This window comes from Stegostoma tigrinum, chromosome 30 (assembly GCF_030684315.1).
Source record: "Stegostoma tigrinum isolate sSteTig4 chromosome 30, sSteTig4.hap1, whole genome shotgun sequence".
Taxonomy (NCBI): Eukaryota; Metazoa; Chordata; class Chondrichthyes; order Orectolobiformes; family Stegostomatidae; genus Stegostoma; species Stegostoma tigrinum.
In genome coordinates this window covers 6513301-6533429 of record NC_081383.1, presented here as the reverse complement: position 1 = coordinate 6533429, position 20129 = coordinate 6513301, and the positions used below count along the sequence as shown (strand labels likewise).

Sequence of the window (20129 nt, the reverse complement as noted above, 5' to 3'; positions counted from 1 at the left end):
TTGGCTATTTGGAATAAATATGAGTTGGCTGGAGCATCTTTTTAACATAATGTTCACCCGAACAGGTAAAAGGTAATTTTGTGGTTAATTTTTGGGGTTAACACTGCTTAATGTTGCACTCACTCAAAATTAGTCCAGCATTCATTTATAGTTAAATTCATAAAACAATTTCAACCCACAATTGGTTGCTTTACACAGTGGGCTGACACTTGGCAGATAACAGCAAATAGAAAAATCTGTGAATGTAAAATCAAATGGCTTAATATAGTTTATGCCTGGGTATTGAATTAGTTGCAAATTCAGTTGAATATCAAACTAATAATTCCACTGTGTAGTAGAATTGAAAGTGAGACCCATACAAAAGTAAAATACTGCAGATGAAGGAAATTTTGAAATACAAATCTGAAAATGCTGAAAGTACTTGGCAGGTTTAACAACATCTGTGGAGAGGGGAGCAAAGTTGATGTTTCATGTTGATAACATTGCATCAGAGCTGGTACATCATGATAGGTTAGAATTTTTCAAGGGAAACTACATAGATATTCTTGGAAACCCAGTTTGGGGCGAGGTTGAAATCCCTGAAGAATTTGTCTTTATCAGTTTGAAATTAGGAAGCAAAGATAAAGTTGCTTCTTTTTTTGGATGTGTGTGCTGTTGATTAGCGCAGTTGGTTGAATGGCTGGTTTGCAATGTGAAGTGACACAGCGGGGTTCAATTCCTGCACTGACTGAGGTTAGCATGATGGACTCTTCCTCAGTCTCCACTTAGCTGAGGCATGGTGACCCTCGGGTTAAACCACCACTAATTGTGTCTTCGATAGAGCAGCTTTATGGTACCGTAGGATTATGGTGCCTTTACTTTATTTTGTTAATCCATGTTTGTGTTCCATTTTAGATATTCTGGCCCTCGTTTTGACAGATGTGATCCTGTTACTTCAGGAAAAGGATCAGAAATACTCATTTGCTACAGTGGTAAGTGCAGATTGAAAAGGACATCCTCTTAGCACATATTTGCCCATTTGCTGATGAACTGAGGGTGTAAGGCATGACTGTGCAAACCATCAGCACTGTTCTTTACATCCTGACCTCTTGAAGGAACTGGGTCGATCCTGTCTGGAGTATGGCTTCTTGGATACTGACAGACCTCTGACACTTGTCCTTTGATATCAACCCTGTATTCACCGGGTTTGTTAAGCCTGTCCACTTGGTGGAAGCCAGCTGGATGGCCAGTTAAAATGACCACATTCTGAAATGAGTCACAGAGAGTGAACTCAGTATTCTACTCAGTTGTGTGGTATAGGAGGTGAAGCTGCCAACTTGCTCTCTTAAACCAGGTTTGATTGGAGATTGAAGGGCTGAAAGATGAGGAGAAAAACACATTAAGAAGAAGGTTCTGTTTACTGTCTGTTTTGAATCATTTTACATTCGCTTTAACTTGGTATCTATCTCCCAACTTCTCAGGATCAGAAACCAGCTGGAATTTCGTTACAAAAACTCATTGTCAGGGAAGTAGCCAATGAAGAAAAAGGAATGTTCCTCATTAGCGCTTCTGATGAAGGCCCTGAGATGTATGAGATCCACACGAATTCCAAGGAGGAGCGTAACACTTGGATGGCAGTAATCCGGGATGCAATAGACAGGTAGCTTTGCAGTTCAAACTCTTCTCCCTGTCACTAAGTTCCAGCATTGTGTGTTTTATGCTGACTCCATTTGATGGAGAGTACTGCCAACCCATATGAGTCTCTTCACTCGTTTCCAATCCACCCTGAAAATCTCTTGCCCTTCTGATATATACAGTGATGTATTTAAAACTAGTACTTCTACTTTAAAGTGCTAGTATTGCTGTCTTGAGCAATTCTTTCTCCCCTTTTCTGTCTTAGGCCCTGGGCGCAGTAACTCTTACAAACCCCATATTCTGTTTTCTCATATGTGCCAACTATAATATGTTCTCTATCATTCACGTATTACCTGGTCGTTATCACATTGCTCTTTCCAGAAACTTGCTGAATGCAAATTGGTTCCTTTTTCCAACATTACGATAGAAAAAGTGGTGGTGTGGTGCTAATGTCACTGGATTTGAACTCCAAAACCTCTGGCTAATGTTCTGGGGACACAGGTTTGAAATTCACCATAATGGCAACCATGCACCGTCAATTGTCATTTTAAAACCCATCTGGCTTACTACCCTTTTACAGGACCTGCTGGCTTGGTCAGCATGTGACTCTAGATGTACGGTAGGAGATAATGGTCTTGCCAGCAACGCCCACATCCTGTGACCAAATAATAGAAAAAGTAACAACATTTTGTTGTCCATGGAATGCTTTGAGCAGGTGTCCCAGTTCATGACAGGCTCACTTCAAAATATCTTTATAGGAATTGCCAAAAAAAAACTCTTGCATCTGGTAAGATTAGCTGATTTTGTGTCAGTGTTAAAACGGATTTTCCTTTCCCTTAGATTCCCGATAGAAGAGGCAGCCCTGGATGAAGATCGCCAGCAGGATGAGAAAAGAGCAGCTCAAATCAAAGAGCTCCAACGTAAGATAGTGTCAGAGATCCTGCTGGGGCTCTGAGACAAAACCATTCTTTTTAATGTTTCAATATTTTGTTTTCAGTACATCCATCAAGGTGAAATCTGTTTGGGAATTGGAGTTTTGTGTTTTAGGGACTCAATTGTAGGTGCTGGCCCATGCCTTAGGTGAGAGGTTATAAACCTATGACTCTTGACCTATGAGCCTGAACACAGTTTTGGCCACTTATTTGACTATGGTGGGTAACACGGGTAAATACAGTGCAGCTTTCACACAACGTCAGTGTTTTGATTCAGGGGCTGTTGAACGTTACTCAGCAACGGAAACTTTTTTACTCTCTCTGTTTCTTCTTGCTAATCTGGATTCTACTCAGTGGAGTTTAGAAGAATGAGAGGTGATCTCATTAAAATGTATAGGATTCTTAAGGGGCTTGACTGGGTAATTGCTGAGACGAAATGGGTGGCACGGTGGCTCGGTGCTTAGCATTGCTGCCTCAGCGCTAGGGCCTCAGGTTTGATTCCACCCTCGGGTGACTGTAGAGTTTGCACGTTCTCCCTGCAGCGATGGTGAAAGATTCTTAGCTTGGATATCCAGTCAATTAGACCTGGATCTTTTACTGAGTTAGCTTGGCCTTCAGAATCTTTGAATGTTGACTTTTACTCGGGGGATGAGAGACCACTGCTTCCTTGGAAGTGACAGTTTCCTGTCTCGGCTTCAGACGACTTCGGTCTTTTTTCCAACTGCACCACAACAAGCAGAAACTAACAATGAAAATGCTGTTGTCAGGCAACCTGTAGCCTAATGCTCCTTCCATCATTCTGGCTAGCAAAATCAACACATTTATTTTACCTGTCTCTAAACATCTGTACATTTCCAAAGGTCACTTTTTACTTTTACACATTCCTGCTTTTGGCCTGAGTTCTGACAAGTCACATGGTTAAACTCTGCGCCCCAAGTCTTGTCCACGACTTTACTCTTTTTTTCTCTCTCCAGTTTTTCAGTCTAAAAACATGTGGTTCTTGCAGTGGCAAGTTTTGGATTGTGGTAGTGCCTTGTATTTTTCAGTGATTTGGCAACCCGTGTTTCATGGGTCCTCACCAAGTTCTTGCCTGTCCTGTTTCTAGAGCGCCTGAGTGCAAAGGACGAGGTGCTGAAGCGCACCCTGAGTGAGAAGCTGGAAATTTTCGGTGATATAGCAGAAATCCAGGGGTATCTGGACACAGGAAGGTCACGTGTGCTGCTTCGAGCTGATGGTCTGGAGTCTCAGCGAGATTCCACGCTCAATGATGCACTGAAGGAAGGTGAGTTAGAGCTGTGTATCTGGAACCAGCAGAGTCTGTGCATTCAGTTTGATTTTTAGGATTTTATGGCACACCTGCATTCTTATCATTTGATTAACATTGTAGGGACAGGATAGGTCTGTATGTACAATAGCAAAACCAGTCACCTTGAATAATAAAGGACAAGTCAAATGCCAGCCCTTCACTCTTTGTTTATTTCTTTCTTGTGTTTTTCTGTTCCCTACAGTCCTGTTGTAAAGATATGGACACTTCAGCACAGCCATTCGCTGGCACCTCCCTGGCTGTTCCTCATAGCTTAAGCTGTAACGGTGTTAACTTTCTGACTGTGAAGTCTCACCCGTAAAACAAGACCTGTTTTTTCCTCGTTCCCATGTATGGCCCAGTGCACTGCAATTAATTATTGCCCTCCCCTCTTGCCACTCTGGCTAGGTTCAGCTAACTCACTACTAGCTGTGTAAACTAACTCCTCATCTTGATCCGAACCTCACTAAGTGTTGGCAAGGATTGGTTTGTGCTGCTCAGTCTTAAACTTTTGAATATTTAAAATGGATAAAGTTGAAAACCGTGCAGATAAAACTCCTCGAGGCAGCAGGAACTGCAGATGCTGGAGTCAGAGATAAGTGTGGAGGTGGAGCTGGAGGAACACAGCAGGCCAGGCAGCATCAGAGGAGTAGGAAAGTTGACGTTTTGGAAATGAGGGGTAAAGGAGCTGGGAAACAGAGGAGAGATGGGGCTGGGAAAGGTAGGTGGGATAGTGATTGGTGAGTGCAGGTAAGGATTGTTGGAGATTGGTTGCTGGGATGGGTGGGCTGGATGGGTTGGATAGGAGAGATGGACAGATTGTGTCAGGTCAAGGAGGCAGGAATGAAAGGGAGGTTTGAACATGGAATGAAACCCCACCCCTGACCACCAAACCATCGGCTTTCGAGCCATTCATAACCTCATCATCTCGGGTGACCTCCCAGCCTCCAACCCCACACTGCCCATTTCTATCTGCTTCCTAAAATCCACAAATATGACTGCCTGGGCTGACCCACTGACTCTGCCTGCTCCTGCCCCTCTGAACTCCTCTCTGTTTACTTTGATTTCCACCACCACACCTTCCCCCCCCCCCCACCCCACCCCCACCGGCCCAGGAACACCCCAACTATAGCCGGGACATCACCCACACCCTCCACCTCCCCCAAGACTTTAAATTCCCTGGCCCTCAACATCCCACCTTCACCATGGACATCCAATCCCTGTACACTCGCGTTCCCCACACAGATGGTCTAAAAGTTCTCCTCTTCTTCCTCTCCCGCAAGCCCAACCTGTCCCCCTCCACTGGCACTTTTCATCTGCTTAACCAAACTCCACCTTACTCTGAGCAACTTCTCCTTCAACTCCTCACACTTCCTACAGACTAAGAGGGTGGCCATGGGCACAAGCTATGCCTGCCTCATCGTAGGATACATGGAACAATCCCTTATCCGCTGTTACACTGGCATTGTCCCCCACCTCTTCCTCCACGACATTGATGACTGACTGCATTGGCGCCACCTTCTGCCCTTGTGACGAGCTTGAACAGTTCATCAATTTTACTAACACCCCTTTCACCCAAACCTCTCATTCACCTAGACTATCCCTGATACCCCTCTCTTCTTCCTGGACCCCTCTGTCTCCAACTCTGGTGACTGCCTCAAAGCCAAAATCACTTTCAAGCCCAGTGACTCCCACAGCTACCTGGAGTACACCACCTCTCACCCACCCTCCCGCAAGAATGTGACCCCCTGTTCCCAGTTCCTCTGCCTCCATCTCTGCTGCTCCCAAGGTAAGGCGTTCCACTCCCGCACATCCCAAATGTCCTCCCACTTCAAAGGCTGTTCCTCCACTGCCTCCTCTTCTCTTCCCCCCCCCCCCCCCCCCCCAGCAAAAATAAAGACAGGAATTTCCCCTTGTCCTTACATATCACCCCACCAACCTCCAATTCTAGCACATCATTCTCCGCCACCTACTATCAGACCCTACCCCCATCTGCCTTTGCTAAGGACTGCTCTCTCTGCGAATCCTACGTCTCCTTTATGCTTACCACTAACCCCACCACCCCCAGCACGTTGCCCTGCAAATGCAGGGGGTGCCACGCCTGCCCCTCACCTCCATTCAACACAAAACAAATCTTCCATACTGGACAGGTGTTCACTCGCACATCCGTCAACTTAGTCCACTGTATCCGCTGCCTCTGATGTGCCCACCTCTGTGTCAGGCAGATCACTTTTTAGTGACCATCTGCGTACTGTTCACGACAAATGACAACACCTTCTGGTTGCCAGCCATTCCCCTCCCACTCCCTGGGTGACACATCCATCCTGGGCCGCCTCCTGTGCCATAATGACACCACCCACAAACTGAGGAGCAGCCCCACATAGTCTGCCTCGGGACCCCACAGCTTGATAGCCTAAACATGGAATTCACCAGTTTTAAAATCTCCCCAACCCCCGCCTCACTCCATGATCAACCCTTCCCCTCAACCCCACCTCCTTGACCTGACACAATCTGTCCATCCTCTTTCCCACCTATCTGCACCACACATCCCACTGACCAGTCCCCACCTGCATTCACTTATCACCATCCTACCTACCTTTCCAAGCCCCCCTCTCTTTATTTCCCAGCGCCCTTGCCCCTCCCCATTTCTGAAGAAGGGTCCCGACCGAAACATAACTTTCCTGCTGCCTGGCCTGTTGTGTTCCTGGAGGTTCATATTGTGATAAAACATCTATCCCTGTTAAATGAGTGCAGGGCTGTTAATTCCCTGTGTAGCTGTCAGCAAGTTGTTTCAATTTGTCATAATTGGAAATTTTTTAAAATCTTTTTTAAAAACAAAAAGGCCTTTGTACATGTTTCTCATCCCTAGGATCTAATTTCAGACCAGTACAAGTTCAAGTGACCCAGACATGCAGCGTACTTCTGGCATTTAATGTGTGTTATGGTTTTTTGAAACCAAATCATGTCAAACACAGTGTAATCGAAATGATGGAGGAGCTGAATTGCCTACCATTGCTCACAGCCTCAAGGGTTTAAAGCAAAATGTGCTTTGCTTGTGATGTCCACTTGCATTTTTTTCAGTGTAAATGTTACAGCTGTCATTCCAGAAATGTAACGAAGGATGATCAGGACCATCAGTGATGTCTGCAATGGCCTGTGCCTTTGTTTCATGGTATAATGCTGCCCCTTTCACAAACAATGTTAATTCCAGGGCCAAATGAGCAGAAACCAGAAAGAAGCCATCAGCCAATCTTTGTGAAAAGTGCCTGTCTCTTCAATTGTACAAAGAGACTTGTTTGTTTGCTTATTTAGAAAGGGGGAATGGCCAGTGAGTGTGTGGATGGTACCTGAGGTTTTGCTCTTCAAGCTTTGTATAACTGCATGACCTTTGAATTATTTCAGTCGAAAACCTTCAGAATTTGATTGCTGTTCAGCCCACTGATGGAAGCTGGCAATTGGATGACAGCCTAGGGTCCTCAGCGTTGCCACGACGAGCAGAGACTTTCGGAGGCTACGACAGCAGTTTAGCCAATCCAAGCAAAGGTGAGTCAGAGTGTCCAACTCGGTGAACGTTGGAGTTGATCCTTGTCAGCTCTGCAGTTTTCCTTTTTAGCTCCTGACTACTTCTCATCTTATTTTCAGATGGCTCCATCAAAAGGAAGTCAAATACACTCTCTTCCAACAGCGAGTTGAAGGCGAAAGAGAAAGCTGAATCTCGGGCGAGTTCTGAACCTCAACTGCAGGACGTGTGCAGTGACAGTGAAAGTGGATGGATGGTATAGTAATTCTAAAGAACTTTCAATGTTAAAGCTTTCTCTCAGTGACCGCCAAGCTTTCCTTCTCAAAAAATAAGTTCCTTAAAACTAAGAATTTAAATGTTGACTTTGCATAGCATCCCAGCAGTGTGCAAGCAGGCCATTCAGCCCATCAGGTCCACAGCAGCCCTGTGGAAAAGCATTCCACCCAGACCCACTCTCTTATCCTATCCCTGTGACCCAGAATTTTCCATGGCGAATCCACCCTAACCTGCACATTCCTGGACACAATGGGAAATTTAGCATGGCCAATCCACTCTAACCTGCACGTCTTTGGGAGGAAACTGGAGCACCCGGATGAAACCCATACAGACAGGGGAGAATGTACAAACTCCACACAGACTCCCCTTCCTATCTGATGGAATGGTGTGACTAGTAATTAACCTGCTCATAACAAGAATCACAATTGTTTAGAAATTACAACGCTCCTAACAAGCCATCTAGCTCAACTTGTTTATATATTTTTAATCCCTGAGCTTATTTTTGTGCCTAACTCCAACTGGTTAGGCCACTTTTGGAATACTGTGTTCAATTCTGGTTTCCCTGCTGCAGGAAGGATGTCATGAAACTTGAACGGGTTCAGAAAAGATGCACAAGAATGTTGCCAGTGTTGGAGGGTTTGACCTGTAGGGAGAGATTGAAAAGGCTGGGGCAATTCTCCCTGAAGCGTCGGAGGCTGAGGGGGTGACTTTGTAAAAGTTCATGAAATCATGAAGTAACGAGTATAATCCCAGACTACTCAATCTCCCTCCTAAGACAACCCCCTCAACTCTAGAATCAACCGAAGTTAACTGCCTCTGCACCCCTTCCAGTGCCAGTACATTCTTTTTCAAGTAAGGAGATGAAAACTACACACTACTTCAAACGTGGCCCCTTCAGCCCCTGGTACAGCTGCAGCGTAACCTCCCTGCTTTTAAACTCAATCCCTGTAGAAATGAAGGACAATGTTCCATTCGCCGCCTTAATTACCTGCTGCTCCAACAAACCAACTTTGTGATTCATGCGCAAGGGCACTTGGGTCCCTCTGTACAGCAGATGCTGCAGTTTTTCACCATTTAAATAATAGTCCATTTTGCTGTTATTCCCATCAAAAACGATGGCAACTGCTATTGCAGTGCAATTCCTCCCAAAATTCATGCCAATGCAAAAAGTCAGCATGGGTATGAAGTGGAGAAACGTGGTTCATCTAGCATTTGTGAACAGAAGAAAATACATTCTTCCATGCAGAAATTAATGATTTTAAATATCAGGCATTTGGTGCTAACTTTGCTTCAGAGTTCTAGAACAATTTTTACTATTACTGCAGTGGTTGAACAGTTGTTGGGTGCGCTGTTATGTGCCGAATTGTCTCATTTGACCGTGCCTTGCAGTGTCTAACATAATGATTCCATTCCCTGTGTTTCAGAGTGATCTACCCAAGTGGTGCAGCATAAGTAACAGCAGTTTTCTGCAAGATGCAGAGGTAAGTAGTAACATCACAGCTCTGTTTTGTAAAATTGATTTGACAGTGAGGCAATATTATCAGTTAGGGAATAATCAAAAGGAAGATATCATAATTATTCAGAACGGATATTTCTTAACTTGAAGCATTCACCCTGTCAATCATTGCTCCTGCAGTTACTCTGAGCGCACTGTGCCTACTCACCAAAACTGTCTCAGCACCACTACTCAAATGTGCAATTTCCAAGGATAAGAGCAGCTGGGGTGTAGGATCACTGAGTTCCCATAATCCTGTCCTGGACATATGTTGGCTATTTCTTCATTGTTAGGTGGGAATCCTTGCACTGCTTACCTAACAGTGCATTGGGTACCCCTTCACCATTTGGACTGCAATGCTTCATTTCCAGCCCCTCCCAAAACAATTAAGGGTGGGAAGTGAGCCTTCCAGTGGTGCCTGTGTCTGAAGAATGAATTTTCAGAAGGAACCTAACCAAGCCTGAAAAAGAGGAGAGCAGATGGGATAGGTGAACCAGTAATGATGACTTACGGTGTGCTGAACTTTGTGTTTGGATCATGGAATCAAGAGGGGGCCTCGTCTGTTTGACCATTTGAAGAGACAATAACAGATGTACATTGTGACTGCATGTACTGCTTTAAGCCCCTATCTCTCAATATCTTTGGCTAGTAGAAGTGACCTTTTGGTTGTTAGAGGAAGGGGAAGGTCAGAAAATGAAGGGAGGGGAGAGTGCATTTCTGGATGTACATTTATAGCTAATGACAAATATGAAGGGAATGTTGCGAGATGCCTGCACTATGTAGCAATACAACAAATGCAGAAGCACATTTGGCAGAGTCTGATCTTAGCTCAAAGGTTCTTGCTGTAGGAAGTTTGCATAATATCTAACCACTGTCTGGTTTTCTCTCTCTAGTTTGTACAGAGTGTGCAGACACTGACATCACAGCTGTACAAGTTGAAGGTGAGTGTCTTGAAAAAGAATTCATTAAGTACAAAGTTGCAAGATAATCAAAGATGAAGCTGAGCACTTAACTCACTTGATGATAAAAACTTTTAATCCTCAATCAGGCTCTTAGACACAGCACCCAGGGTTAACTAAATTAATAACTAAAACAGAAGTTGCAGGAAAAGCTCAGCAGGTCTGGCAGCATCTCTGAAGAGAAATCACAGTTAATGTTTCAGTTCTGAGGAAGAGTCACCAGACCCAATACGTTATGTGATTTCTCTTCACAGGTGCTGCCAGACCTGCTGAGCTTTTCCAGTAACTTCTGTTTTAGTCCCTGATTTAAAGCATCCACAGTTCTTTCAGTTTTTAATTAATGGCTTTGTTTCCCATTTATATCCCAGAAAGCAAAGTGAGCTGCTCTCATGAGAGAGCGAGAGATGACTGGTAGTGGTTTAACCTGAGGTTTACCATACCTCAGGCAAGGGGAGAGGTTGAAAAGGTGGGACCTTCGGGGTGACGTCAACAAGTGTTGGAATTGAACATGAACTTTTAGGTCACTCTGCATCACAAATGAGCTATCCAGCCAACTGAGCTAATCAACCTCCGTCTCCCAGAATAACATTGTGTGGGAAATGGTGACAGTTTACATCAAAGGAACAACAGATGAATAGGTGAGAACGGTGTGTTAGATAAAATAGTTTTTTAAAAAATTTCCCGAAGACCATCTGTAATCTACCACAAAGTAGATTTATGACTAAAGTCACAGTATGTGGTGTCCATGGGCCAGTACATATAATGGACAATGAGCTGGCTACAAAATGAGCCGGAGAGCATAGTTTAAAGACAGTTACTTAGACTGGCAAAAGGTGTGCGATAATATTCCAGTTGCATCAGTACTGACACTGTTGTGGTTCACAATTCTTTTGCAATTTAGGCTCTGCTACTGGAGCTGCAGTTTCAAACTTTTCAACGATCAATTTGTGGATTAGAAGACTGATGAAATACAGGAAACACAGGCAGAAATGACCTATTATTGGTAAATGACCTTCAATATGGAGGCACGTGATGGTAGGCAGCAGAAAAAAGCTGCGTCTTTCTTGGAAGATGAGTCTCTGCACAGGATAGAAGAGCAGAAGGACTGAGTTCAGGAGGTGGTGTAAGACACGTGTATTTACTGCCTCTGGTTGTTCATGTCCTGTACCTTTTGTGTGTACTTCAGGTTCTGATTGCCCAATACGACAGCTACATTGAGATGCAGCGCTGCACAGGTGCAAGTGGAGAACGAGACAGGCAGTCTCGCCTTCCAGCCTCGCGCGGGAGCCTACTCCTGGAGCAGGAGAAGCAGCGGAATGTCGAGAAACAGCGTGAGGAATGGGCCAATGTACAGAAGTTGCAGAACCAGGTGCGGCAGGAACAGCAGAAATGGGAGCGGGATCGCGAGCGCCAGAAGCGTGAGCTCGATGCTCAGGAGGCTCGGCTCCAGGAACGTGAGAAGTCCTTGCAGCAGCTGATGGACCGCTTAGTCCACGACAAGGAAGAATTGGAACGACAGCGGCAGGAATACCAGCAGGATTTGGAACGTCTCAGAGAGTCTCAGCGAACAGTGGAAAAAGACAGGGAACGCCTGGAGCAGCGACAGCGGAAGCAATTAAAACACAACACAGTCCTGTTTCCAACAGAACCTGGGCCGGTAATTCAGTGGGGTTTCTTTGGGATGGCAGCTTGATCAGATGCTGGCTGTGGGTCATTTTGTGTGTGTGTGTGTGTGTGTGTGGATCACAGCTACAATGTTCCATTGTTGACAGTTGAGCCAGAAATCTAGAACAGCAGGGTAGTGAGTGAGTGCAGCACTGAGGTACCATCTTCAGAAGAGATGTCAACTCAGGCCCCACTTTTGGACATAAGATCTCAAATGGCACTGCCTTGAGGGAAATCAGGTAATTTTTCCCCAGTGTCCTGCTCAATATTTATTCTGCCATTGCTATCACTGCAAATGGATTTTCTGGTTATCATTGTGTTGACCTCTGTGGGATTTCACTGTGAAAATTATCTGCCATGTTTCCAGTGACTACATCACGCAGTGCCTGGATACATGAAAGATGCTATTAAACGCATGTCTTGAATCTTTGTTCTTCTCTGCTAAAGATGCTGATTCTTGCTGAGTCCCTGCTCAGATGCTAGTGAGCTAATCAACAGCAGGAATCTCCCTTCATAGAAGTTAGCCTTATTCTCAGGTCTCCTGAACCTGCTACCTTTTGTATTTCAATTCTCATGTACCTTGGACTGTCCACGACCTGAATAAAGAAATTAGACCTGCATTGTTTGTTAGGACTGAGTTCTTTTTTTAAAGTGAAAAGGACTTGCTTTTTGTAGTGTCTTTCAAAGTCAAAAAATGCTTCACAACTAGTAAAGCAGGTTTAAAGTGCAGCACCCAACTCCCCAGAAGCAGTGGACCATCTGTGGAGACAGAAAGAGGTTCAACATTGAGCCCGGTATGATTCTTCATAATTCTTTATTTAATAATTTTAAGACCAAGGGAAGGAGATTCTTGACTAGTGAGGAGCCAAGTATCGATGGCAGATGTTTGGATTCGATAAGCTGTGATTTTGTTGAGTGGCGAACAGGAGATGAGCTGAGTTACCTAGTCTTAATTGATATTGTTTCTATGTCATAATTGCATTGTAGCTTTTTTGAGTAACTACTAGCTGAATATACTGCCCCGTGAGGTGCAGAGTGCTAACTGACCAAGGCTCCTCTGATAGCACCTTTCAAACCCACAACCTTGACCATTAAAATGCCCAGAGGAGGAGAGAGATGGGGAACACCGTCATTCACTCCAAGCCACTTGCTGTCCTGGTTTAAATATATAACTTCTTTTAGTGTCACTGAAAACTGACACTCCTTTCTTTCCTGCAGTCCCTTTAAGCCCCAAGGATGGCAACTATTCAAGTAGGCAGTTCACTACTGGCCTTCTCCAGAGCAATTCGGGATGGGGTGGCCTAGCTAGCATTGTCTATATCCCATGAGCAAGTAATATTGTCCCATTGTCTGATCTGCAGGGAGGTTCATTTGACCTGAGTTGGGAGGCAGTGTGACTGCCACAACTTATCTCTCATTTCTCAAAGGTGGGGGGAATAAACATTTGCATTTATTTGGCACTTTTCATGACTGCCGGGTGAGCTAAAGAGTTCTACATAGAAGGGGGCATTGCTGAAGTGTTATGTAGGATGCAAGGCAGCCAATTTGTGCACAGGAAGCTCCCACAAACAGCAATTTGTTTGACCACATAATCTCTTTGTTTGAGGTATTATATGTCCACTAGAGCTTACAGGTGTGAAGCCTCAAGTTAATGTTTCACCTGAAAGTTGGTTCATCTGTTAGTGCAGTACTGAGGGAGTGCTACATCAGAATATCAGCTTTGAGTTTTGTGCTCCTATTCTGGATTGGTGCTTGAACCCAGAATCTTGTGCCTTAAAGCTGGCAAAAGAGAGAAATAACTTGAATTATTGCTGCAAAATGTCATTGAGTGACCTGCCAAATAGGCCCATATATATACCAAATTGGAAAATCGGTTATGTTGTGGATAGAGGTGAATGCCCACTAGAGGGCAGTAATGGCTCTTTAAGAAGAATGGAAAGGTTTCTGTTCTATGGTAGTTCAGCATTCTGTGGTGTATCAATGTGGAATAGTTAATCAGTGTAAGAGAGAAAATTGACTCTGGGGTTTACCTGCTAACAAGTAATTAAAACATGTTCATCCTTAACAAACGATGCTTTCACTGAAGATGCATTTCAGTATCACTTTGGGTATTTTATACACAGAGGCCGGCTGTTTCGTTTCCTTGCCTTGCCTTTGTAAATATGAGGCTTCATTTTTATATGCTGTATCTCAAATCCATTTGTAACTCACGTCAAAGAGCCGGAACTTCCATTTGGAAAAGTATGAGCAGTTTAGCTAAAGAAAAGTGCGCTGGGATTGGTAACAGTCCAGGGAAACACAGAAACAAAGAAACCTACAGCACAGGAACAGGCCCTTCGGCCCCTCCAAGCCTGCGCCGATCAAGATCCTCTGTCCCCTGTCATCTATTTTCTAACGGTCTGTGTCCATTTGCTCCCTGCTGATCCATGTACCTGTCCAAATATATCTTAAAAGACGCTAACGTGTCTGCGTCTACCACCTCCGCTGGCAACGCGTTCCAGGCACCCACCACCCTCTGTGTAAAGAACTTTCCACCTATATCTCCCTTAAACTTTCCTCCTCTCACTTTGAACTCATGACCCCTAGTAATTGAGTCCCCCACTCTGGGGGGGGTTGGGGGGTTGGAAGCTTTTTGCTATCCACCCTGTCTATACCCTTCATGATTTTGTAGACCTCAATCAGGCCCCCCCTCAATCTCTGTCTTTCTAATGAAAATAATCCTAATCTATTCAACATCTCTTCACAGCTAGCACCCTCCATACCAGGCAACGTCCTGGTGAACCTCCTCTGCCCCCTCTCCAAGGCATCCACATCCTTTTGGTAATGTGGCGACCAGAACTGTGCACAGTAGGTTCACTGATATCAGGTATGGAGAAATTGTCTTAAGGAGAAGTGGAGTAGGTAGGCCCTGTAGTCACTGGAGTTTCAAAGAATGAGGGGCGAGCTAATAGAAATGAGATTCTTAAGGGGCTTGACGGGGTCGATGCAGCAATGTGTTGGCCCCAGGACCAGAGACTTGATCTCAGAATAGAGGGGCGCATGTTTAAGACAAATGAGGAATTTCTGTGAGGGTAATGAATCTGTAGGATTTGTTTTACTGCAGAGGACTGTCAAGGCTGGACTGTTAATTATATTCAAAGCTGAAATTGACAGATTCTCTTAATCCTTAGAGTATTAAGGGTTACAGGGAAAAGACAGGCAAGTGGGGTGGAGGATTATCAGCTCAGCTATGATCCCATTGAATGGCGCAGCAGATTCACTGGGCTGATGGCCTACTTCTATGCCTTACGAACTTGCAAGGTGAGAGCGTCTTTGGAAGCAGAGCCACAAGTGAGCTTTTTGTTCACCAGCTGTTCCTGCTGTGGCCTGTTTGTTCAGTCAAAGCCCAGTTTCTCAATAAAGGTCATTGCACTGAGAAATGTGAGGTTTGTTGAGCCTTCAGGTGAGCACAGTCCAAATAGATTACTGCTGATTGGGATGCCTTGGACTCATGCTGTATGTTTGTTAGATCCCAGGCTTTCCTCCTGTTGATGGAGACCGAATGGAAGTGACCCCCATACTGTTGAATGAAGGAGGAATGGCCCAGCAAAGCCTCAAGTACCATGGCCAGCTGAATGTGGTGGCGGCAGAACTTGGTGAGCGGTCTGCTGACACTCCGCTTCAGAGAGAGAACAGCACTGCCTCGATGTTTGCGAGAACTGAGAATAGATCTTCCCTTATCCCAAAGACCGATGTACCCATCCACCTCCTGAGTGCCACCAATCAAATCCTGAAACAGACTGGAGTGCAGCAGAAAATTCCCACCAAACTTGCCACTTTGAAAGGAGGCAAGGAGAAGAGTGGGAAAGGAAAGGATCGACAATCCTCTGTTTCAGGCATGTCCTCTTTCTCAACTCCACATGGCACAGGTAAAGCTCAGTGTCTTCTCACCTATTTACCTGTAGGTGGCTCATATCCCTGCCCAAATGGTTTTTAATGTTGTAATTGTACCTGCATCTACCATTTCCTCTGGCAGTTCATTCCATACAGGCACCACCTTTTTGTGAAAAAGTTGCCCCTCACATTCCTTTTAAATCTTTTGCCCCTCCCCCCCCCCCCCCCCTCACCTTGGAGACATGGTGGCCTAGTGATATTATTGCTGGACTGCTAATCTCAAGACCCAGATTATGTTCAAATGGGTTTGAATCCACTAACGGCAGATGGTGGGATTTGAATTCAATGATAACAAAATTTTGAATTCAGTCTAATGAAGACCATGAATCCATTTTTCGATTGTTGGGAAAACCCATCTGGTTCAGTAATGTCCTTTTAGGGAAGGAAACTGCAATCCTCACCTGGTCTGGCGATGTGCGACTCCAGACCCACAGCAATGTGGTCAACTCTGAACTGCTCTCCAGGCAATTAGGAATGGCTAATAAGTGTTGCCTACCCAGCAAGGACCCCACCTCATAACTGAATATTTAAAAACAAATCTAAAACCTATGCCCTCCGTCTACCCTATCCATGCCCCTCATGATTTTATAAACCTCTATAAGGCCACCTCTCAACCACCTATGCCCCAGGGAAAAATGCCCCAGCCTCTCCTTTGAGTCAAGCCCTTCAGTCTGGCAGCATCTTTGTAAATCTTTTCTGTGCCCTTTCCAATTTAACAATAATCTTGCTATTCAAATTTGAGTTGGTATTTCGTTTACCAAAGAGTGGACTCCTTTGCTGGAATTCAGTTCAAGGCTGGCTTAGCTCCCAGCTACTTCACCAAGTGTCAGTATATTTTCTTTGAGAGTGCTATCTCCTCTCTTTGTATATCAATGCACGTGCACTTTGAAATGAAGAGCTGAAGAATGTTTATGGGTGACACATGGTCTATTGGAGTGAAACCACTAGTCTTTCCCACTTGAAGTCCAGCCCTCTATTACCCTAACTATCATTTGAAGTCAGTCGTTCCTGCACCCTAATCCTCCTCAAAATCTATCCCTTTCCTAGGACAACCATCAAAACCAGTCAGTATGGGACAAGGCCCTAACTTTCCCCTGGATGACCATCTTGGTTTGTGCTGCATGTTGCTCTGTATTACGCTTTTGAAATTCTGCCACCATTTGTCTTTTTGGAAAGGTGTAATTTTACTCCAGCTGGCAAACTGTTGCAAATGTTTGTACATTCTTTATATAACTTCAGTACTTCTGGTGTCCTAACACTACCTTGTTTGTTCTGCCCCACTTAATATTTTAGATAACTCAGTGAATGTCTCCTGCAGTTACTACAATTGCAGTCTGAACTGTAGTACACAGTCAGAACCATTTGCTCCCCTGTCTTCTAACCAAATAAATGTAGTCAGTGTCTCTCCCCCACTCCTGCCCCCAAATTAACAATGTCACCATCTCTGGAACCTCCATCCCCATAAAAGTCAATGGTATCGAATTAGCAAAGTTGTCATTCCCCAAAACTGACCATGTTTCCAACATCCGCATGCCCCAATCCTGAAACCATCTGCCCTGGTCCCACCTGAAAGATCCACTTAATGATGTCTCTCAAGCTAATGACCCTTTATAGAATACAGTACCACTGTCCCACCATTGGCTCTGGCAAGAATCTCCTCCAGTGTTCTCTCTCCCAATCGGAACAAATACTACCTCAATATTTTTTAAACCAGTTTTTTGCTTTTGCACTGACCGCACATTCGGCTCTTGACTTGCTTGTCGTTTAGGTTCATTTAAGTCTTTCGTGGGGAACCTTGCCAGAAATCTAAAACAATGTCATGGGGAGTGTTATCACCTGCTTTAATCACAATATCCTCAGGGTGTCTAAGGTTTGTAAACTGTAGTATAGAAATGAGGAGCAGGAACCCTGCCTGATCTTTATCCTTCCCTAGCCCAGAGCACTGCAGCATGTCACAGTGGCCCATTGTTGCCTCAGCTGAGATCCAGAAACTTGGAAAAGTCTAGTGCATCGAATACCTCTTTCAAAAACAAAATGGGCTGTCCACTCCTGGTTGCCTGCCCAAGCCAACAGTGTTGCAGTTAGAGCAGCATTTTGTCAGGATCTGTTGAGTTGTTAATTAGCTCAATTAACCTTTTTTTAATTATTTACTTAAATGTTTTGTACCCCCCTCGCCAAACGAAGCTGTGGAGGGGGAGTCAGGAGTGGGGGGTGGGGGGGCGCGCGCAGGTCCCCTCCTACACTTGGTGAAAAACTGTGGCAGGGACTTTTAAAGCACATTTCATTTTGACCTTGGATGGTCTGATTCAGTTCCACAATGAACCTGTCCCCTATTCTTTCTTTTCATCTATTCCTTCCTTCTGCTCCCTGTTTTTTTTTCTCTCTCCTCCTCTTATCCCTTAATCCATGAATTAAATAATTGCTCTCCTTTTTAGGGTCAGTCAGTGGAGACATCCAGCAAAACAATCCACTGAAGTTCCTCACCAAGGATGATGGGACACTGAGAGGCAGGAGATCCTCAAGTCCGGTGATATCAAGCAGCCAAAGTTTCTCCCACCAAGGTGAAGCTCCACTCCTTCACAGCCTGTCGGTACTCAGCCAGACAAAAACTGATGTTAGAGAAGCCAGCCTTTTGAACATTGCCAATCAGTGTCAGTGCAATCCTAATATCGTGTCTGCCCTGCTTCCAGATCTCTGATTCATTCAACTGCTTTTCTAACCTATTGTTAGAAATGCAGACAACTTCAGCATTCACCACTTCTATGGAAGCTCTGTACAGATTGCTGCTCGAACAAGGGGTTCAGTTTGGTGTTTATCCTTCATGCAAATCATGTCCTAATCCAATGTAGCCAGTGATTCTGTTTCCTTTTATTCCTCAGTTTTAGACACATGGCAGTCCCCTTCTTAAATGCTGTCTTGATCTCTCCTTCACTTGTCACCTCTGTATACCAAATCTTTATATGAAAGATATTGAACCATCTGTCCTAAATTTCCCATATTTAATATTGTGATCCTGTGCCAAAGCTGCTGAATTACCTGTACAGCCCCAACTTCTCAGAATTTTCAGTAGCCCCACTAAAATTACTTGGTAGTCTCCCATATCTCTGGAACAACCCTGCTTTTTCCACGCCTTCCTTTGCATTTGTGCATCCTTGACCCAACTCCTCTAACCTTACCCTCAACAACTGTCACCCATTTTCATAACCAGCATTTTGTCTTGAATGCCTTACTTTGACCCTCATATGAAGTTTGCATCAATATTTAGCGCCTCTCGCAGTCCATTGTGCTTTCCATGACTTGCTTTGAAATACAGTCTTTGTACTGCTGTTTGCTCATTGAGATTGCACAAGTAGTGACATGCCTTAAGCCCTCCATTAGACAATGCATGCTACGTCCCCTAGCCGGTAACTAATCTCTGTTCTCTGCAGTTCTGTCACCAAACCTTTAGAAAAGTTCTTCTTGTTTTGTTTAGGACTTTGAAAGTCCTAAACCTTCAATTGTGTCTTTGGTCACCTTTTCTAAATCATCTGCTTCCTGTTTAGTATCATGATACTGTTTTGCACACCCACTGCAAGGTAGCTTGAAACAGGCGCTTTATAAATGTAAGATAATAAAATGTGAGGCTGGATGAACACAGCAGGCCAAGCAGCATCTCAGGAGCACAAAAGCTGACGTTTCGGGCCTAGACCCTTCATCAGAGAGGGGGATGGGGGGAGGGAACTGGAATAAATAGGGAGAGAGGGGGAGGCGGACCGAAGATGGAGAGTAAAGAAGATAGGTGGAGAGGGTGTAGGTGGGGAGGTAGGGAGGGGATAGGTCAGTCCAGGGAAGACGGACAGGTCAAGGAGGTGGGATGAGGTTAGTAGGTAGCTTTATAAATGTATCTTGGTTTGATTTTAGTAGACTGTTAAAATGTTCGAGGCTGCAGTGATGTTTGGAAATGGGAGTTCTGCTTGCTACTGTCTCAGCCACCATGACAGCCTTGACTTAAGCCGGTTACTTCAGAAGAAGGGTCTGGGCCCGAAACATCCACCTTTCTGCTCCTCTGATGCTGCTTGGCCTGCTGTGTTCGTCCAGCTCCACACCTTGTAGTCTGAGCTCCTTCCTAGATTGGGTTGGTAGGCCTCTGTATGTTGCTGTGGTCTTTTTGGGAGGTGATGGCCTTTGGCATCCACTTTATATTTAGGATGAAAAAGAAATTAGTTTTAAAAATTCTTCATAACATGTCGGCGTCACCGCCAAGGGCGGCACTTATTGCCTATTCCTAATTCTCCTTGAACTGAGCGACATACTGCTCAGTTTTCGAGAGCAGTTGGCTGTCAACCAAATTGTTGTGGCCTCATCACGTAGGTCAGATCAGGTAAGCTTATAGATTTCTTCCATGAAGGCTATTAGTGAACCAAATGGGTTTTTTTGATACTTGTCATAAGCA

General features: G+C 44.7%; 1 protein-coding gene across 4 annotated transcripts in view; it reads left to right on the top strand.

The window, feature by feature from the left end:
- Positions 1-20129, top strand: part of LOC125465756 (rho guanine nucleotide exchange factor 18-like) — a 196748-nt gene that overhangs the window by 170568 nt on the left and 6051 nt on the right. For all 4 annotated transcript variants that reach the window (XM_048559548.2, XM_048559546.2, XM_048559547.2 and 1 more), the window contains 11 exons: positions 895-971; positions 1461-1639; positions 2455-2534; positions 3652-3828; positions 7252-7392; positions 7492-7625; positions 9070-9126; positions 10034-10081; positions 11286-11756; positions 15273-15672; positions 18133-18258. In XM_048559548.2, coding sequence (XP_048415505.1) covers positions 895-971; positions 1461-1639; positions 2455-2534; positions 3652-3828; positions 7252-7392; positions 7492-7625; positions 9070-9126; positions 10034-10081; positions 11286-11756; positions 15273-15672; positions 18133-18258 — 1890 coding nt within the window. The remainder of the gene's footprint in view (positions 1-894; positions 972-1460; positions 1640-2454; positions 2535-3651; positions 3829-7251; positions 7393-7491; positions 7626-9069; positions 9127-10033; positions 10082-11285; positions 11757-15272; positions 15673-18132; positions 18259-20129) is intronic.